General features: G+C 34.9%; 1 protein-coding gene across 1 annotated transcript in view; it reads right to left on the bottom strand.

The window, feature by feature from the left end:
* Window positions 1-1373: 1373 nt before the first annotated feature.
* LOC123533901 (uncharacterized) overlaps window positions 1374-22619 on the bottom strand; it is an 85046-nt gene continuing 63800 nt past the window's right edge. Inside the window, exons 7-15 of the mRNA XM_045315873.2 lie at window positions 21878-22032; window positions 18408-18528; window positions 16351-16392; window positions 15627-15803; window positions 10843-10991; window positions 6155-6247; window positions 5568-5637; window positions 5019-5203; window positions 1374-3482 (exon numbers count right to left, since the gene is read on the bottom strand). Of these exons, the coding sequence (XP_045171808.2) occupies window positions 3276-3482; window positions 5019-5203; window positions 5568-5637; window positions 6155-6247; window positions 10843-10991; window positions 15627-15803; window positions 16351-16392; window positions 18408-18528; window positions 21878-22032 (1199 nt within the window). The 3' untranslated portion in view covers window positions 1374-3275. The remainder of the gene's footprint in view (window positions 3483-5018; window positions 5204-5567; window positions 5638-6154; window positions 6248-10842; window positions 10992-15626; window positions 15804-16350; window positions 16393-18407; window positions 18529-21877; window positions 22033-22619) is intronic.

Raw genomic sequence — 22619 nt, 5'->3', positions numbered from 1 at the left:
AGAGTTACACACCTTTAAAAATATTGAGTTACACACGGTGAAAGTTCTCTATTTTGCTTTCACTCTAAGATTATATATTGTGGAAGAAATTTAGGTAGGTTTTACGTCTTCCCTAAGGTTAGTTTTAAATGGAGTAAGCAAAATTCAAAACAGAAACTCATCATTCGACCTTATTTTTTCAATGTTGAAGTATGAATTTTGTCTCATTAAATCCGTTTACTCGAGGCACCATAGAAAAAATGATATTAACATTTTTATTTTGTGTTTTATAATTGGTTACCAATAGCTTGATGTTTCTTCGATTGAAATTAATGGTAAAATGAGTTCTCTGCAAACGTTTTGGATAGTGGCTATCACTTTGAAATTTGTCTCTACTTGAGCTTGAGGAGAAACCATAAGTTATTCAAAATTTATAAAAAACAGCACGGTAAAAGTTGTTTAAAATTTGCAAAATAGTGCAAAACATGGTTACCTTTCAGAATATACCAAGCAAAGGCCATTTTGTAAACATTACTATTAGTGACCTAATACCTTAAAAAAAAAACTTTCATTTTCAGAGGTAGTGCACACTTATACAGTGGAACTTCCGAAAACCGAACCTTCTGAAAACCGGAAACCTTTGAAAACTGCACAAAACTTAAAGTCCCATTTTTTCTTGTTCTTATTTCTATATATTTTTAACTTCTGAAAACCGGAACTTCTGAATTCTGAAAACCGGACGATTTTTGTAGGACTGTTTATATTTTATCACTTAAATTGACTTCCGAAAACCGAACAACAAAATATTTGCCGGATTAAAAGAGTCACCTGTTAATCCAAAAACATCCATGGCAAGTTGTCAACATGTTCTTTTGTGTATCTATTAGCGGCATGCGTTTATTTTGACACACATTATAATAACAGTGATCATTTGATGCAAAAGTAAAGAAGTAATTGGCGATTACTTTGTTTTCAATTTATGAAAACGTGATGAATTAATTACCTTTAGTGTGAAAAACCTGCTTAATGTTTGAATGAAAGAAAGATTGATGTTTTAATTGATTTAGTAACATCGAGTAAACTATGCGTTATAAACATCATTTAAATCTGACGAACTCTGGACTGTACATACAGTACAATCGCGATCCTACGAAAAGCCAAGGGACCGGCCGTTTTTTCAGTAATATTGCATTTTCGTTCGAGCGTAGCATAGGAAATTTCGTTACACAGCACCTTAATATTAACGTCGTACCGGAAGTTTTAAATTTGAATTTCGTATGAGTACATGTATATCAATTTATATGTACTTGGTTATACAATCTTATTCGAATCTGGTATCTAAAATGATAATTTTTTTCATTCACTATTTATTCACTGAATAAAACTTAAGGGTACATTGTTACACGAGAACACAAATCGCAATTGCATATTCCGATACCCTCAGTTACCCTTTATTGAATAGTTCAGAATAACAAAACGACATTATACAGACGATCAGGACTTAAATATTCTTTATGCAATGATTGTTTGAGACGTATAGATATCGAAGCAAGTGTGACTGGTATGCCATCCGATCTGATAGTTCTAGGAGAAAAAATTAACCACTAACTTGTCTCATAGTGTACAGCGTATGTGTTTCGAATTTAATTACTACGTTTTCACACTTTAATTATTGTTTACGTCCAGATAAATGATAGTGACATTTTCCACTCTAAAGTGTTTTCACGCCGTTATGGAAGGTGTGAAAACTTAGACAATACAGGTATTCGTAAAATCGCAACTAAAACAAGTTGAAAACAGGCTTTAAGGGCATAACAATACATTCGTAGGAGCGCATTTTTCGTTAAATTGCATTTTCGTAACACCGCGACTTTGTAACATAGAAATAAGAAGAAAAGCAGCCGGGACCACAACACCTTTTCGTAGTATACCAGTATTTCGTTAAATTGCGATTCGTAGCATCGCGAATGCACTGTACTTGATTATCCTTAATGTTTGTAATTAATTCATTAATATATTAATTGATTACTTTATACAATCTTGTACAGTTACCTAAAAGATAATAATCTCTTTCATCCTATGTGTAAGAAAAGATAACTCTAGTGCACCCCGTCTGCTTTGCCTGCAAATTTCCAAACTTCTGAATTCCGGAAACTTCCAAATACCAAACTTTTAGGCTGGTCCGGAAGTCGTTCGGTTTTAGGAAGTTACACTGTACTGTGTTTACATATACACCTTTTGTATATGTAATGATTTAAATCTGATATATAGTACTGTTAACGCATATAAACTTCGTAATATTAAAATATTTACATATGAAGCTAGCTGTTGTATCTCTCATATTTTCAACTTTGAAATAATTTGTGTCTAGTATACCTTTAAAAAAATATCATAACGTGTTTTCTCACTGAATGATGTCACATTCCATAAAAGTATCACACCCATACACATATTATAAAATATACATTTGGTATATATGAGCACATACAATTTTGATTAGATGAAAAAAAAATATATATATATATATTTAAAAAAAAGAACAAAGAAAAAACAACTGACCCTAATATAAATACTATTCTTTAACAGCTAATGGATGTATTTGTTCTACCGTTGTATCAATAGTCTACCAATATTGAGCAAAGTGCACATCTTGAAACAGAGATACATGCATGCATTTTTGTGTGAAATTTCTTGGACTTTAACCATATGGTACACATTATACTTGTTTTATGCTAAAAATTACAATGCTGGCAAGAAAAAACATTCTAAACAAGTTCCTCCCGATTTTATTTTCTTGTCTTGACATAATCATGAAGATATTCATAGAAATGATGTACTTTTAACCTAGATCTATTTAGCACTCATTTTGCATGACAACACTGTACACTAAAATGAGTTTTCTATTCATGATTTTATTTTGATATAATTTGTCAAAATATGACAGAATGTATATAGAAACACAATTTGTGACAATACAATTGACATTCAAATATTTTCAACTTGCTTGAAAATATATATTTTGCCATACAGCCATTTTATATAAATAACCGCAGTTCAAATTAAACACTTCATTCCAAAACGGACTAAGTATGTTACGTCATGAAACAGACAATTCATATAGTTCATATTTAGTAATAATTTCAGCTTACTGATTCATAAAACTTTGGGAAAAATAAGGTGTTTACTTCATTTTATCAGGACTTGTCAAGACAATATAACATAAAAATACAAATGGTTTCTCTTACTTCCGGTCATAAAGCGATTCGTTTTAAATATAAATCTATGCCAGTGTCTCATTATAGTAGAACAGTCATCGCAAAGATGGCCATCATGGAGAGCATGCTGGGTAAAATACCAGAAGAACCAGCTGTGGTTGTACCCGGGAAACTCTGGTAAACTTTCCTTTGTGCTAGGTCCTGTACAGGCCTGAAGTTTTTCTTGATGAAGTCGTGCTGTCCGGCGGGGCCACTGGTAATGTGGGTGACATTCCTGAATGCATCAATCTGGTAAAAGAAATATATATTTGTATAAATCTTGGATTTGGTGGTGAGAATACAGTTAATCAAGCAGCATGCATCAAGACACAAGTAAAAAAGAACACTAAAAAGAAAAACAAACTAGAGCGGCAATGATGGCCCAATATAGCTCAGCTGAGTTGATGCGCATTATAATGTCTATATCAATCTAAAATACATGATATTAGCAGGATCAGCCTTGTTTTTTGGTGGGAGTAATTTTGGGAGCTCTAACAGATATTTCAGTTATTTTGGTTGGGGGTGAGTAGGTTGGGAGCTTTTTCAGTCATTTGTTTTTGTTTTTTTGTTGTGTTGGAGGGGACGTGGCAGGATGTAGATGGTGAATTAATTAATACATGTATATCCAATATGTTCACAGGTCTGTGTCATGGCCACATGCTAAACTTTTGAAAAAGACCACAGCATGAACAGGACAAGTTTTGGAAGATGATCCAGGTTATCTGAAGAATCTAATTGTTAGTTTATCAGCCATGTTTAATCCCTTGGAAAAAGTTTGAGAGAGGTCTATGCCAGGATGTTACAGACTAAGTTGTGTAATTCTGACTAGCAGCTTCACAGGAGGTCTATGCCAGGATGTTACAGACTAAGTTGTGTAATTCTGACTAGCAGCTTCACAGGAGGTCTATGCCAGGATGTTACAGACTAAGTTGTGTAATTCTGACTAGCAGCTTCACAGGAGGAGATGTTTAAGTAAAATGTTACAACAAACGGACGGAAGACAAACTGGTGATCACAAAACTCACTTAAGCAGAATGCTCAGATGAGCTAAAACATGTTTGTGTCCTTAATTCTCTAAAATAACTATTGAAGGACATTAATGTTCAAATTTCAATGTTTTTTTTTTCCCTGATTATCAGTTTTACTAAAATCCACTCTGACTTTATTGTCTCCCTTACTTACTATTATGTACACTTATGAGGCAAGGTGTAGCTAAGGTGAATCCCATCTAGCTGTCACTTTTTGGCAAATAATACTTCAACCGCCAATATTGTATACATAATTATATTGTGTATATTCATTACCCTTTCAACAGTGCATACAGCAACCTCCGGGCAGGAATATTGTCAAACAATCTGTACGGATAAGGGGAAGTAACACTGTGTTGGAGTTTGTGCATACAGCTGTACTTGGTCATGATTCCTCATCATTCGATGAAAACGACAAAAATACGAAATTTGCATTGAACAATTGATCTTATAACTCTAGAAGAGCAAGAGCTGTCGTAGGACAGCAATGCTAGACTATTCAACAGCTTTGTCAATTGAATGAATATACAAGTCGAAAAAGGGCCATAATTTTGTATAAAAAGCAAAATAGAGTTATGGAGCCTGTGCAGTGTAAGTCAGTTTATGACAGTGAATAAGTGTGAAGTTTCAATCCTTCCTACAAGTGGTTACTGAGATACCAGCTTACATACAAAAATACCAAATTGGGCCGCACTGGTGAGTCCAATAGCCCTTCCTATTCTTTGAATAATCGAGCTAAAAAGTAACGAATATATACCTGCTCTTGGCTGATTTGAACAGGGAATTTCAATACGGACCAAGTCACGATTGGCGAACAAGGGGGTGTTGTGAGACTGCCCAAGTATCGGTAGTAACTCGTGTGGAGTCCTGTTGTTGCGTTAAGTTTGAGGTCTTTATTTATAAGTTGCTTAAGATTGAACCCACTGATAGCTTCCTCTGCATCTGTCAATATATATAAAACAAAAAAATTTAGAAAATTATGAATTACATTTTTTTGATAAAATCCTTTAGGATTTCAATTGGACATAATAATACTTACTGAAGAGCTAGGTCTAAGCTTATTTATACAGTTAATAGATTTGATTCTAGTTTGTTTCAGGTAAGGCAAAACAACCCTTCATGCAGTCCTATAAAAGGAACTTTAAATGTAAGATTAAATTTACCAAACAGTTCAATTTCCAATTTGTTTGTCAGAATATATTTTTATTTAGGATTTCAGTTGTAGATCTATTGTATAAATAATGTGATAGCTTTCTTTTAGCTGAGAAATAGTAAACAATGCGTCTGACAATGATTTAGTACTTACCCTTATATTTTACATCAGGCAGTTTAGATACGATTGTTTCATAGTTGTTGTTCAAAATGGCGCCACCACCCTGCAATAATAATGATAATTATCGCAGCTAGCAAAATATATGGGACTCATATGGCCCCTTACTGTTTTCTATATGGGGCCCACATGGGATTTGCAAACAGGATCGGCATGGGTCCCACATCGAAGAGACATTGTATATGGGTCAGATGTGGGCAAATACAATATGGGTTCCATATGGGACATGTAAGGTACAATTGCCCAGATATAGCCCATATAGGTCCATTTCAGGGTTTCGTGCTAGGATCGCTTTTATCATAAGAGAGCATTGACTATATAGATGTTGTAAATCGCACGAGTATTGTGGGGTTCCAACCAGAATGCAGCTTTGGATTAGTCAATTTTAAATTAAAGATCACAAAGACTTAAAGTTTAATTTGTTCCAATTTAAATTTGCAGAATGAAACAGCTATAAAATTAATTACTAGTAATTTTGCCCCCTACAAATAATGGTAGATTTGTTTAAGTTTACTATGGGAAAAGTAGAATTTTTTTAATATTATGAATGGAGATGTTTTTACCTGAATAAAAACTCCAACAACTGCTAATCCATCAGGCTTTACAGCTGCTCCTGCCAAATCCCTGTATTCCTCTTTATAATGGACAATGTGCATCTGAAAATAACCGTATATGTTAACAGTTTAAACAATCATATTTTTAAATTTCTGTATCATTTAACACGCTCATGCTGGAAGCATTTCAGGAGAAAATTATGCAATTTTTAGCAATTTCATTTCAGTTGCTGTAGTGAACCATGAGGATTTTTGTAATCATCCCAAACCCATAAATTAATCACTTGAATATTGTGACACCTAGAAAGAAAGAAAATTGGTTTTAAATGTTGGACATGTAGGGTAAATGGCCCTTATAGATGGCATTTAGCAATTCAAGCACTGTTTCATAATTGCCGCCTGAAATTTCTGCAAGACAGCATGTTTGACTTTTCTCAGTGCTTGATACTGAATTAGAGCTTTGCCAGTAAAAGGGGCATAAATCTGTCAAAATTCTAATTAGAGTTATGGGAATTGTTTCTTATGGTGTAACCTTTGATAGTATATAACTATTTTAAGTTTCAAGTTGATAGCTTTGATAGTAACAGAAATATTGGACGTTATATAAAACTTTAACCAAAAATTTCTAAGTTAAAAAGAGGCATACCTCTGTCAAAATTCAAATCTAAGTTATGGAGATTGTTTCTCCCTGTGTAGACTTTGATAGTAAATAACTGTTTCAAGTTTCAAGTCAAAAGCTTTGATAGTAACAGAGATATTTGACTTTATCAAAAACTTTAACTAAAACATTCTAAGTAAAAAAGGGGCATAAATCTGTCAAAATTCAAATCAGAGTTATGGGCATTGTTTCTCTTGGTGTAGACTGTGATAGTGACTTAATCAAAAAGTTTAACCAAAATATTCTAAGTTAAAATGGGCATATATCTGTAAAAATTCAAACCAGAGTTATGGGGATTGTTTCTCCTGGTGTAGACTGTGATAGTAAATAACTACTTTAAGTTTCAAGTCAAATGCTTTGATTGTAATAGAGATATTTGACTTTATCAAAAACTTTAACAAAAAAATTTTAAGTTAAAAAGGGGCATAAATCTGTCAAAATTCAAATCAGAGTTATGGGGATTGTTTCTCCTGGTGTAGACTGTGATAGTGACTTTATCAAAAACTTTAACCAATATAATCTAAGTTAAAAAGGGGCATATATCTGTAAAAATTCAAACCAAAGTTATGGGAATTGTTTCTCCTGGTGTAGCCTTTGATAGTAAATAACTGTTTTAAGTTTCAAGTCAAATGCTTTGATAGTAATAGAGATATTTGACTTTATCAAAACCTTTAACAAAAAAATTCTAAGTTAAAAAGGAGCATAAATCTGTCAAAATTCAATCAGAGTTATGGGGATTGTTTCTCCTGGTGTAGACTGTGATAGTGACTTTATCAAAAACTTTAACCAATATAATCTAAGTTAAAAAGGGGCATATATCTGTAAAAATTCAAACCAAAGTTATGGGAATTGTTTCTCCTGGTGTAGCCTTTGATAGTAAATAACTGTTTTAAGTTTCAAGTCAAACGCTTTGATAGTAATAGAGATATTTGACTTTATCAAACCTTTAACAAAAAAATTCTAAGTTAAAAAGGAGCATAAATCTGTCAAAATTCAATCAGAGTTATGGGATTGTTTCTCCTGGTGTAGACTGTGATAGTGACTTTATCAAAAACTTTAACCAATATAATCTAAGTTAAAAGGGGCATATATCTGTAAAAATTCAAACCAAAGTTATGGAATTGTTTCTCCTGGTGTAGCCTTTGATAGTAAATAACTGTTTTAAGTTTCAAGTCAAATGCTTTGATAGTAATAGAGATATTTGACTTTATCAAAACCTTTAACAAAAAAATTCTAAGTTAAAAAGGAGCATAAATCTGTCAAAATTCAATCAGAGTTATGGGGATTGTTTCTCCTGGTGTAGACTGTGATAGTGACTTTATCAAAAACTTTAACCAATATAATCTAAGTTAAAAAGGGGCATATATCTGTAAAAATTCAAACCAAAGTTATGGGAATTGTTTCTCCTGGTGTAGCCTTTGATAGTAAATAACTGTTTTAAGTTTCAAGTCAAATGCTTTGATAGTAATAGAGATATTTGACTTTATCAAAACCTTTAACAAAAAAATTCTAAGTTAAAAAGGAGCATAAATCTGTCAAAATTCAATCAGAGTTATGGGGATTGTTTTTCCTGGTGTAGACTGTAATAGTAAATAACTATTTTAAGTTTCAAGTCCATAGCTCTGATAGTAGCAGAGATATTTGACTTTATCAAAAACTTTAACCAACGGTGACGCCGACACCAACACCGATGCCAGGTGAGTGCAATAGCCCTACATTTTCTTCGAAAGCCGAGCTAAAAACTATAATAAATTCTGACAAGATATGAGTGCGAGTAAAAATTCTTGCTCTATCTGCTCGCTATACAGTGATAAGCAAAATTTTTAAAAAATCAGGACTTTAATAATAATAGCCATTGTAGTATTCAGAGAAATTGGACCTAAATGGCTGGTTGTCTACCTTCTCATCTGATGATTATAAGCTATAGCTCTTACAGTATAAACAAAAACAGTTTTAGCCAGATTGGGTGATGCAATACCTTAATCTGAAGACCTAAAAAGAAACTGACTTTGAATGGGTTCCTCTTGTCCTGAGGTACATATATGTTATTAGACAGAAAGTGGAACTTGCTATCAGTGATAGGCTTATATCAACCTTACTTCAAGTGGATAGGCCTTCTCCTCAAGCATGTATTCAGAACAAACTTACATCAAGTTGAAAGGCCTTAAAATTGTCTTCAAGTGGATGTTCTGAACAAACTTATTTTAAGTGGGTATAGGCCTTGCCCTCAAGTGTGTTTTCAGAACAAATTTACTTCAAAAGGATAGGCATTGTCCTCAAGTATGTGTTCTGATTGAACTAACTTCAAGTAGATAAGACTTGCCCTCAGTTGTATACATGTATTCATAACAAACTTCAAGTGGATAGGCATTGTCCTCAAGTAAGTGTTCTGATCGAACTAACTTCAAGTGGATAAGACTTGCCCTCAAGTGTGTACATGTATTCATAACAAACTTCAAGTGGGTAGGTCTTGTCTTCAAGTCTGTATTCAGATAAAAAACTTACTTCAAGCGGTCAGGCCTTGTCCTCAAGAACATATTCTGATTTATTTTAACTGGATAAACCTTGTCCTCACATGTATCAAGTGTCCTCACATGTGTCAAGTGTCCTCACGTGTCAAGTGTGCATTTACATTAAACTTTATTTAAGGTTGATAGGTCTTGTCCTCAAGAGTGTTCAGATCAAACTTTCTTCAAACAGGTAGACCATGTCCTCTATATGTGTTTTCAGAACAAACTTACTTTAGGTAGAATGACCTTCTCTTCAAGTACAAGTTATGAGCAAACTGACTTCAAGTGGTAGGCATTGTTTTCAAGTACGAGACGAACAGGTCATGTAATCTAGTGCGAGTTCAGAACAATCTTGCTTTAAATGGACAGGTCCTGTGCTCAACCACGGGATCAGAGCAATTTTACTTTAAATGGACAGGCCTTGTGCTCAAGTGTGAGTTCAGAGCAATCATACTTTTATATGGATATCCCTTGTGCTCAAGTGGGAGTTCAAAGCAATTGTACTTTAAATGGAGGCCTTGTGCTCAAGTGCGAGTTCAGAGCAATCTTACTTTAAATTGATAGGTCTTGTGCTCAAGTGTGAGTTCAAAACAATCTTACTTTAAATGGATAGGCCTTGTGCTCAAGTGCGAGTTCAGAACAATCTTATTTTAAATGGATAGGTCTTGTGCTCAAGTGCGAGTTCAGAGCAATCTTACTTTAAATGGATAGGTCTTGTGCTCAAGTGCGAGTTCAGAGCAATCTTACTTTAAATGGATAGGTCTGTGCTCAAGTGAGTTCAAAGCAATCTTACTTTAAATGGACAGTCCTTGCGCTCAAGTGTGAGCTCAGAGCAATCTTGCTTTAAATGGATTGTTCAAAGCAATCTTACTTTAAATGGATAGGTCTTAAGCTCAAGTGTGAGTTCAGAGCACTCTTATGTTTAATTGATAGGTCTTGTGCTTAAGTGTGAGTTCAGAGCGCTCTTGCTTTAAATGGATAGGTCTTGTGCTCAAGTGAAAGTTCAGAACAATCTTACTTTAAATGGATAGGTCTTGTGCTCAAGTGTGAGTTCAGAACAATCTTACTTTAAATGGATAGGACTTGTGCTCAAGTGTGAGTTCAGAGCAATCTTATTTTAAATGGATAGGTCTTAAGCTCAAGTGTGAGTTCAGAGCACTCTTACATTTAACTGATAGGTCTTGTGCTTAAATGTGAGTTCAGAGCACTCTTGCTTTAAATGGTGGGTCTTGTGCTCAAGTGTGAGTTCAGAACAATCTTACTTTAAATGGATAGGTCTTGTGCTCAAGTGCGAGTTCAGAGCAATCATACTTCAAATGGATAGGTATTGTGCTCAAGTGCAAGTTCAGAGCAATCTAACTTCATATGGACAGGTCTTGTGTCCAAATGTGAGGTCAGAGCAATCTAACTTCCAATGGGCAGGTCTTGTGTCCAAATGTGAGGTCAGAGCAATCTAACTTCCAATGTGCAGGTCTTGTGTCCAAATGTGAGGTCAGAGCAATCTAACTTTAAATGGACAGCACACTTACTTCAAGTGGATAAGCTTTGCCTTCATGAGTATGTTCAGATCCCTCTTGATTGTTATGTCCCCAGTGAAAGTGGAACTGTGCAGCGATATAATCACCACTTAGACCACCGTGCCTCAGTTTTATGTCATCCCTATCAATGTTCACTTGCACTGAAAGTGGAAAGCATTATATCAATTAAAGTTGCAAAATTTTAACCTTTACCCTTCTAAATTTCTAAAATAGACTTGTCCATCATTCAATTTGGGCAATACCATTTATCATTTAAGGGATCTTCACTGAAAATTTGAAAACATGGATATGCAAGCTGATCTTGGTCTGCACTGGTCACAAAGGCAGAATCATTTGCGGCCATCAGGCTTAAGGTTATTTGCTTTAGAGTTACAAGTTATCTTTGAAGAAGAATATCATATTAAATAATGGGACATTTCAATTTTCACCAAAATAAATATCATATATACAGTAGAATTGTCTATTTGTCTTATGTGGACTATAATGCGAGCAATAACTTTAATGCGGAAATTGGCTTGCGTTGTGGAATAAGTAAATGTCGCGAAATTGGTCCTTTCGCGCTTTAAGTGCATTTCGGTAAATTGTATTCAGCAGTCTATGTAAAAGTCAGAGGTATTTCCGTAGGCGAGTGACGTCATACGGCCATATAAATACACACTGCGCATCCAGTTTGGGCAGATCGTCCTGGGAGCTCAAAGAGTGCACATCGAAGAGAAACTGGAGAAATAATTTATAATAAATAAGCAAAAATTATAACTGGGACTTTGGTAATAAATAATTTAGGTGAGGCACCCTCATATTGGCAGCTTCGGCTCATCCTTGCTGGGTCCCCTTGATAGCTATATTATTTTAGTGGTCCGGGTCGCAGTATAAGCTGATGGTTTAGGGTTATAGTGCTGAACCTTGTTAGGTCTGAGACAAGGTCTTAAACATAGTTTGAGACAAGGGTTAAAACAGTAGTTTAGACAAAATTGTTAGGTGTTTGAGACATTTGGGTTGAATTAGTTTTAAGTTTTGGACCTAGGTGGGTTGTGGAAAGGTCAGTCTCTCATACTTGCAGCGTATGCTCATACTTGTGGGGTTTCCAATCCATATACTCATTCTCGGTCGAGTGGTTCGTGACAAGGTGTTTAAAACGTACCGTTTAAAACAGCTGGTTAAAGGTCATAAAGTTAGGTTGTTTGAAACCAGCTTGGGTACAATAAGGACCGCATAGTAAATTGATTATCTGTTTGATTTTTAGTTGATTTATGTTTCAAACAATCATTTACAAATCATTGGTCAAACAAATCAGAAGCAAGCTAGCTTAAGGAAAATTCTTTATACACGTTTTATATTAATCAAAAGCAGAAAGCTTAAGGAAAATTATATATATTCAGTTTAATAATTAGTACGCTCGGTACACGTGACAGAAGTTTTTGGTGGCAGCGGTGGGATTCAACAGATATCGAATAATATCACTTACCCACACATAAAGATGGACAGTCCAGATGATGTGGAGCGACGGCTGGAGAATATGAACGAACGTTTGAGGGAAGTACAAAGAAGGAACGAAATCAGTAAGCTCCAGACAGAAATATCATTTCTTGAACGTGAGCTGAGTATGCTTGAAACAACGGATGTCAAAACACGGCCAAGACAGTTGTTTCAAGACCATAAAAGAAGCACAGACAGTATGTTTGGTACAGATACGTCACCTTTGGGTACACCTAAACAAAGTAGAAAAGTTCAGTTCAACACAACAGATCAAATCAAAAACCCAGATCGTTTTGTGACTAACAGAAAGAAGCCGAAACAACCAGTCACCTCAACACCAACACAAGACATTTCTATCCAAAGATGTCAGTTCCAGCTAAAGCTAGTTTGAAACAGAGTGGTGCCAAGCTGAAATCTGCAACTTTTGATGGAACAGGGAATTGGTTAGATTACAAGGCTCACTTTGAAGCCTGTTCCACACTAAACAACTGGTCGTATGATGAAAAAGGTTTATATCTAGCGATATGTTTAAGAGGGCAGGCACAAGGAGTTTTTGGTAATTTATCAGGCAACAAAAATGATTATAACGAACTGTCGAAATCATTAGAAGAAAGATTTGCCCCACCAAACCAGACAGAGCTGTATAGGGTTCAACTTCGTGAAAGACAACAAAAAGCAACTGAAACTTTGCCAGAGCTTGGTCAAGACATACAACGTCTCACAAACATGGCATATCCAACAGCCCTAAATGACGTAAGAGAAACTTTGGCAAAAGAACAATTCATGGATGCCCTAATAAATTCAGATATGAGAATTCGTGTTAAACAGGCTAGACCAATTAATTTAAATGAGGCAGTGCGACACGCCATTTAGCTTGAAGCTTATAACAAAGCCGAAAGGAAACATCTTGATAGCGAGGGTTTTATCCGTTCAGCAGGTGACCGTGATAAGACGTCTGAAACTTATTTTGCTGAAGGTTTGAAAACACTGCAGAAAACGGTTGAACAACTGACTAACTCGGTAAAATCTCTTGAAAATTATCAAAACAAATTGTGTCATAAGAATTCAAACAAAGGCAATTTTCAAAATTTTCAAAGACCAAGGTTTCACCCAAAACTGAAAGAAAAGCGTGAATGTTTCAACTGTGGTTCTGAGAATCATATCCAAAGGAATTGCCCTAAATTACATCATAAACCTGGAAACAATAGGCAGTCAAATAATTCCATGGGTTCGGGACTTATTGCTGATGTAAAGTTTAATGGTTTACAATCTGAATGCCTAATTGACACAGGTGCTTCTCTTTCTATCATATCATTATCTTTATGGAACAAACTTCTAAACTATTCCAAGCATAACCCTTTAAAATCATACAGAAGTAAAATCGATACTGCTTCAAACATAACTCTTGATGTAAAGGGAAAAACAAACGTTTTTATTGAACTACAAGGCATAAAATGTGTTTGGAACGTTGTAGTTGCTAACATTAATGTAAATGCTATTCTTGGCTTAGACTTTCTTAAAACTCAACACTGTCAGGTTGATGCAGTATCTGATACATTAATAATACAAGGTAAGGAATGTAGTCTAAGACTAGCTGACAGGACATGTTGTATGTCTAGCTTAACATATATTCGGAAAGGTCATACCCGAGTTCAAGAGGAAAATTTATCAGATGTTAAGTGTAAGACTGTTCGTTGTAAGTCAAAAGTATGTAGATCAGAGTTACCGGAGATGAAAGAACATGGTCTGGATATGATATGTCCATCGGTTAAGGATCATCTACGTAAATCCGCAATATTTCAGGACCAAGAATTGCAATGTACTCAGAAAAGACATCTGTGTAAGATTTGTCAAAGGTTGTTCAACAAAATGAATTACCTGTCAAGACATAAAAAGCTGAAACATTCTGGCATATCTGAGAAAGATGTTTTTTATCCATCAATAGAAAGTGTGAAGGAGTCAGAATGTTCAACCATAATAAAGGAAAAGAAGGTTAAAGAATCAAACTCATATCCAACTTGATTACAAGAACAGAAGAGATGAAAGATGGCGGTGATGGAGACATTGTATGGATCTCCTTAAACAAGCTTAAGTAATTTATCATAGAGTATTTAAAATGTTGAGACAGATCCGCTGTTTTATGTTATATGCTTTGAAATTACATTAGATGAATGAATGTTAAATGAAGTCAAGTGGGACGCTTGAAAATCCGAGGCGTGGGTAATGTTGGGAAATTGGTCCTTTCGCGCTTTAAGTGCATTTCGGTAAATTGTATTCAGCAGTCTATGTAAAAGTCAGAGGTATTTCCGTAGGCGAGTGACGTCATACGGCCATATAATTACACACTGCGCATCCAGTTTGGGCAGATCGTCCTGGGAGCTCAAAGAGTGCACATCGAAGAGAAACTGGAGAAATAATTTATAATAATTAAATAAGCAAAAATTATAACTGGGACTTTGGTAATAAATAATTTAGGTGAGGCACCCTCATATTTGCAGCTTCGGCTCATCCTTGCTGGGTCCCCTTGATAGCTATATTATTTTAGTGGTCCGGGTCGCAGTATAAGCTGATGGTTTAGGGTTATAGTGCTGAACCTTGTTAGGTCTGAGACAAGGTTTAAAACATAGTTTGAGACAAGGGTTAAAACAGTAGTTTAGACAAAATTGTTAGGTGTTTGAGACATTTGGGTTGAATTTGTTTTAAGGTTTCGACCTAGGTGGGTTGTGGAAAGGTCAGTCTCTCATACTTGCAGCATATGCTCATACTTGTGGGGTTTCCAATCCATATACTCATTCTCGGTCGAGTGGTTCGTGACAAGGTGTTTAAAACGTACCGTTTAAAACAGCTGGTTAAAGGTCATAAAGTTAGGTTGTTTGAAACCAGCTTGGGTACAATAAGGTCCGCATAGTAAATTGATTATCTGTTTGATTTTTAGTTGATTTATGTTTCAAACAATCATTTACAAATCACTGGTCAAACAAATCAGAAGCAAGGTAGCTTAAGGAAAATTCTTTATACACGTTTTGTATTAATCAAAAGCAGAAAGCTTAAGGAAAATTATATATATTCAGTTTAATAATTAGTACGCTCGGTACACGTGACATAAACAAAGGGTTAGAGCATCAGGAAAAAGATCCCATTTATAGCAACAGCAGTTACTCGTTGTTATTTGCTTTTTAGAAAACAAAAATGCATAATTATGTTTGTATAAAAAACTACAGTGATTTTTGTGCATAATTAAATGCATCTGTCTGTCTGAAACAAAGCTCAAAAACCTATTTAAAACATAAGATTTGTACCGGTGTGTCCATTGTTCAAAATCTTTCCAGTGATGAGCTTGTCATAGTTCACGAACTCGAGGGATTCCAGATTCAAGTTGGGATCATATGGTTCTAGGTGATCCCCAGTAGGTACGTCAATAGGGGACTGGCGGTCTCCGCTGCATGTTTGGTAATAATTCTTCCAGTAAGCTGCTCCTTAATAAAAAGTTGAAAACAAATTTGGAACTGATTCAAAATGACCTGTCCTTATAAAGGTGTACCCTTTTGTAAATGTACATAATACTCCTTCGTGTCCGAACCATGCAAACTGCAAGGGACTGCAAACAGACAAGCGACCTATGTTGTAATTATTTTTTTAACAACTCCTGTAGTAAAGACCAGTAATACTGGCAATTTGTGCTAGTTTTAAGAAAATTCATCAAGTGATTAAAACATGGCATGGGCACAAAATGTTTGACTTCTAAGAGTGACATTGACCATGGACCAATTGACCTGAATTGTGTTATTTGCATGTAGTCTATATGGTGTTACTAACTGATGGTATTCTTACGAAAATCTTTCTTGTGGTTAAGAAGATATGACGTGGACATCTATTACGGACAGACGTCTGGTCTAACAAATTGACAGACATGCATGACTGTAATAATTATTAGAGACACATATAGGCCTACATTGTATTTGGTGGTATAATAACCAATGTTAAGAACAATACGTATATGTTATATTTTGTGTTTGTAATTACCTTCAACACCCTCGTAACTCCAATGCCAGGAAGGTGGAATATCTGAAAAACAAAAGCTCAAATGTAAATACAGATAAATGCTTACAGGATGAAAAGTCTCCGAACAGGAGCCGCAAAGTGTCCTGGTATCTTTACTTCTCATTATATTTTGCAGCAAATGGAACACATAGTTGAGAACATATTTAATGCGCGAGGACTTAAATTACAGGTTTCCGAACATGACAATTATTTATCTACTTCCCTATCATTTCTAAAGCAGCGCTAGTACCATACAGCGACTTCACATTATAATATTAAACAGAAATAATAAATACTATTCTTAATTACTAGTACTGCAATTAAGAAATATTTTGTTGCGATGCCTTTAATCTATAACAGTAGATAAAATATTGTAGCGCTCTTTTTTTGGTTGCACGTCACTTTGACGTCACCGCATGTTAACGTGACGAAATTCTAGCGTAAGCGTATTTTAACAGAGACAAGCATAATAAAATGTTTATTAGAAGCCTCTGAGTGGTTCGGGTCACTGACTACCAATCACTTGCCCTTCGAGCCTCACTCGGGGCACTTTATATTTGGAAGTCATTCACCTAGCTTAAGGAATTTTAGTCGGTGGTTATACCTAGGCCCGTTCAAGATTGATGGAAGTAATGATTGAAGTGGCACCTTGGGTCTTCCTCCACCAGTATCAAATCTAGAAAGTCGCCATATGACCTATAATTTTGTCAGTGCGATGTTAAAACCAACAAAAACAAGAGCTTCCATAAGACAGCACACTTTACTTTTCACAGTGATTGACTCTGAATTAGAGCTTTGCCACTGTAAAAACTTTATAAAATTTTAACAAAAAATTCCAAGTTAAAAAGGGGAAGTTTCTCCTGCCCGCTGCCGCGTAGACATTGATAGAAAATGACTACAAGTTGTATTTCAAGTGTCAAGTCAAAAGCTTTGATCAAAAACTTTAACAAAACAAATCTATGTTAAAGAGAGGCATAACTCTGTCAAAATTCAAATCAGAGTCATCATCATCTGGCGACTGTTTCTCATGTTGTAGACTTTGATAGTAAATAACTATTTCAAGTTTCAAGTCAAAAACTTTGATAGTAAAAGCGATATTTGACTTTATCAAAAACTTTAACCAAAAAACTTTAAGTTCAAAAAAAGGGCATACCTCTTTCAAAATTCAAATCAGAGTTATTGGGATTTTTCTCCTGGTGTAGACTTTGATAGTAAATAGCTACTTTAAGTTTCAAGTCAAAAGCTTTGATAGCAACAGAGATTTGACTTTATCAAAAACTTTAAGCAAAGGCGACACAGACGCTGAGGCATGTGCAACAGCTGTACTTTTTCTTCGAAAAGTCGAGTTTACAATGTTTGTTGCCATTAAATAAAGTTCAAACACCTTAATTCATATGACCTGATAAAAATTGTCCATGTGGTATACCTGAGGTAATGTTTTGACACTAAACTGCGATGCTCTATGAATTAAAGAATATACCGAGAAAAATTACTTGAGATGGATGACAAGATCTTGACAGCTTTTCGACATATAGTATCAAAGTATGCTAAAACCAAAATCTGAAAACATTTGGTCAAGTAAGTCCTGGGACAAACTTTTTTACAGAACTTTGACCAAAATTCTATCTTAAAAAAGGGGCATAATTTTGACAGAGTAAAAACTAGACCTATGTCTTAAATGTCATGACATTGTATAAAGTTTGAATGTATTTAGCCTAGCAGTTTTTGAGAAACCTGCTTTTAAAAATGCATGTCATGAACCGAAACTTGCAAGTTAAACATTATGGGAGTTTGAAAGCATTTGGTCAAGTTGGATGTTTGAAAGCATTTGGTCGAGTAGTTTTAAAGAAGTAGGCTTTCATGCAAACATTTTTTGTGATGTGGACGTCAACGCCAACAAAAGGGTGAAAACAAATGCTCTACTACTTGAAAAAATATCAAACTGTCGAGCTAAAAATAGTGTCCAATTCAAAATGTTCGAATGAAATACATCTCTGCATATTACCTTAAAGCTGTTAATTACTGAAAAAATATTTTACCGGTCTCGAAAGTCTTGTATACTGTTCTACCAAACAGTTTCTGTGTCGGCCTGTAGTTCCATGTAATGTGTTCGTTTTTCTCATTCTCTTTTTTTTCATACAGTTGTCGGAACTTTGCGAGCTAAAATTATATGAATATGTATAATATTAATATTGAGAAAATTATTTGGTTAACTAGTTCATTGCTAAATTTTGCATTTTATTCAATGAGATAATAGCCCAAAGTACAGTAGCCTCAAAGAACGTTCACTTGCAAGAAAATGTTTTTGAAAGTATGGAAAATTAAGACAAAATGCAAGAATGCATAAGGTTGTGAAGCATTCATATTCTCGCTTTGGTTTGAACTTTTCAAAATATACGACTTAAATCTTAGTACAAAGACAGACATATTTTACATTTGGTAATTAGCTCTATATCATTTTTGAGTTTTACTAAAATGACATCAAGAAAAATTTCTCCATGCGAAACTCGTCAGATTTTTACTATTTTCTGGCCTAAAATACTCACATTGAAGAGGTTATTTTCAACCTTGCAACTGAAGTTTGTCGCGCACATGTGAATATGTCTATACTGCCTCTGGCATGTGAATATATCTATACTGTGTCTTGCATGTGAATATATCTATACTGTGTCTTGCATGTGAATATGTCTATACTGTGTCTTGCATGTGAATATATCTATACTGTGTCTGGCATGTGAATATGTCTATACTGCGTCTGGCATGTGAATATATCTATACTGCGTCTGGCATGTGAATATGTCTATACTGCGTCTGGCATGTGAATATATCTATACTGCGTCTGGCATGTGAATATGTCTATAATGCGTCTTGCATGTGAATATATCTATACTGCGTCTGGCAAGTGAACATATCTATACTGCGTCTGGCATGTGAATATGTCTATAATGCGTCTTGCATGTGAATATATCTATACTGCGTCTGGCATGTGAACATATCTATACTGCGTCTGGCATGTGAATATATCTATACTGCGTCTTGCATGTGAATATATCTATACTGCGTCTTGCATGTGAATATATCTATACTGCGTCTGGCATGTGAATATGTCTTGCATGTGAATATATCTATACTGTGTCTGGCATGTGAATATATCTATACTGTGTCACGCTCATGGGAATATATCTATACTGTGTCTGACATGTGAATATATCTATACTGTGTCACGCACATGGGAATAAATCTATACTGTGTCACGCTCATGGAATATATCCATACTGTGTCTGGCATGTGAATATATCTATACTGTGTCGCGCACATGTGAATATATCTATACTGTGTCTGGCAAGTGAATATATCTATACTGCGACTGGCATGTGAATATATCTGTACTGTGTCACGCACATGGGAATATATCTATACTGTGTCTGACATGTGAATATATCCATACTGTGTCTAGCGTGTGAATATATCTATACTGTGTCACGCTCATGGGAATACATTTTTGTATATCTATACTGTGTCTGACAGGTGAATATATCCATACTGTGTCTGGCATGTGAATATATCTATACTGTGTCTGGCATGTGAATATATCTATACTGTGTCACGCACATGTGAATATATCTATACTTTGTCTGGCAAGTGAATACTAATATATCTATACTGACTATATCTATACTGTGTCACGAACTTGTGAATATATCTATACTTAATATATCTATACTACGTCTGGCATGTGAATATAATAATCTCAATATATCTATACTGAATATATCTATACTGTGTCACGCACATGTGAATATATCTATACTGAATATATCTATACTGTGTCTGGCAAGTGAACATATCTATACTGCGTCTGGCATGTGAATATATCTATACTGCATCTGGCATGTGAATATATCTATACTGTTTGTTTGTTTTGTTTGTTTTGGGTTTAACGCCGTTTTTCAACAGTATTTCAGTCATATCTTTACTGTGTCTGGCAAGTGAACATATCTATACTGCGTCTGGCATGTGAATATATCTATACTGCATCTGGCATGTGAATATATCTATACTGTGTCTGGCAAGTAAATAATTATCTATACTGCATCTGGCAAGTGAATATATCTATACTGCGTATGGCATGTGAATATATCTATACTGTGTCTGGCATGTGAATATATCTATACTGTGTCTGGCAAGTAAATAATTATCTATACTGCATCTGGCAAGTGAATATATATATACTGCATCTGGCAAGTGAATCGATCTATACTGCGTATGGCATGTGAATATATCTAAGAATAATATTACTGTGTCGCGGGCATGTGGATATATCTATATTGTGTCTGGCAAGTGAATATATCTATATGTGTCTGGCATGTGAATATAATCATCATAATATGTGTCTGGCAAGTGAATATATCTATATTTGTCTGGCATGTGAATAATATCTATATTGTGTCTGGCATGTGATATATCTATCTATATATGTGTCTGGCATGTGAATATATAATATAATGTTTCGCGCGCATGTGAATATATCAATATTGTGTCTGGCAAGTAAATATATCTATATTGTGTCTGGCATGTGAATATATCTATATTGTGTCTGGCATGTGAATATATCTATATTGTGTCTGGCATGTGAATATATATATAATGTTTCGCGCGCATGTGAATATATCAATATTGTGTCTGGCAAGTAAATATATCTATATTGTGTCTGGCATGTGAATATATCTATATTGTGTCTGGCATGTGAATATATCTATATTGTGTCTGGCATGTGAATATATCTATACTGTGTCTGGCATGTGAATATATCTATATTGTGTCTGGCATGTGAATATATATATAATGTTTCGCGCGCATGTAAATATATCTATACCGTGTCGCGTGCATGACAACTGCATGCTAAGCTTGCGTACTCTTACAGGCTGCTTCCTGGAAAAGCCAGTACTGGTGTCTTATGAGAAGGCGTGATTGTGACTCCCAGCAGGTCTCAAACCCACGACCCCCGACACCTTAATCACTAGACCACCACTCCCCTTATTTGGTGTAGATAACTAATGCTGTTGAAACAACTCAGAAAATCGATGTGTTAAAACGTTTTACTTCGAGATAACTGAATGTCAACTTAACAGTGACCTGAATGGTTGTTATTTATATTGACATGACATAAAGACACGTTATTTCAGCAAAAAGCTCTGCGAAACCCATTTTTAAGTTATAATTGCAACATATGGTAACGCCTTCATGTAAACAACAACTTCTAGCAGTTATGTCAAATTGAACTAAAACGGAGTAAAATAAATACAATTCGACGTGACTTAAATTTTCCCCAAACAAATGGACGTTTTAAAACAGAGATAATCTAGTTGCAGATACTGCATGTTGTGCACATATCTTTGAAAACAATACATAGTAGTTTCACATGTCACCCTAGGATTCCGTTGTAAGTAGTTAAAGCAAATTTTACAGTTTTAATTCATCATAAAACCTAGCTGTTTGACCATTTTACCTGGGCAGAAGATATAGTATTGGGAGTATCAAACACAGTCCAGACGACAACTTCGTTACATTCTGGGGTGGTCAAACTACCCATGTATCTGTAGAAATGTTGATGAGTGGACGGCATTAGGTCCTCAAAGTCGATACCGATCGGCACCTTCCCATCTTAAATAGACAAACAAGTTTTAATACTGATACAACAGTATATATACAGCTGCAGCTCTTACTTCATGTTTAGCAGTGGTTCAAATATTTTTAACATTTCCCTTTTCCGCTGTGGCAGGGAGGAGGGTTTCATAATGCAAACAGGATGATATCTTAATCCGTTTACAATCCACGTAATGCTCAATGCTTCAAGCTCTCCTGATATTTGATTTGTGTAGCCTTGCCAATGATATTAGTTAAAGAAAAAAAAGAGATATTCATCAAAGAAAAGAGAGATGTCTAAAGAGGAGAAGGACATTTATTAAAGAGAAGATGAATATTCATTAAAGAGAATATGGAAATTCTTTAAAGAGAAGATGGATATTTGTTAAAAAGAACATGAAGAGAATATGAATGTTCATTAAAGTGAAGATAGATAGTCATTAAAGAGATGAAGGGTAGATGAATATTCGTTAAACAGAAGATGCATATTCATTAAAGAGAGATGAAGGGGAGATGAATATTCATTAAAGAAAAAATGAATATTCATTGAAGAAATGAAAGGGAGATGAATATCCATTAAAGAGAAGATGAATATTCATTAAAGA

The sequence above is a fragment of the Mercenaria mercenaria genome, chromosome 12 (assembly GCF_021730395.1).
Source record: "Mercenaria mercenaria strain notata chromosome 12, MADL_Memer_1, whole genome shotgun sequence".
In the NCBI taxonomy this organism is placed as follows: domain Eukaryota; kingdom Metazoa; phylum Mollusca; class Bivalvia; order Venerida; family Veneridae; genus Mercenaria; species Mercenaria mercenaria.
The sequence above is the reverse complement of the archived record's forward strand: the minus strand, read 5'-3'. Positions and strand labels throughout refer to the sequence as shown.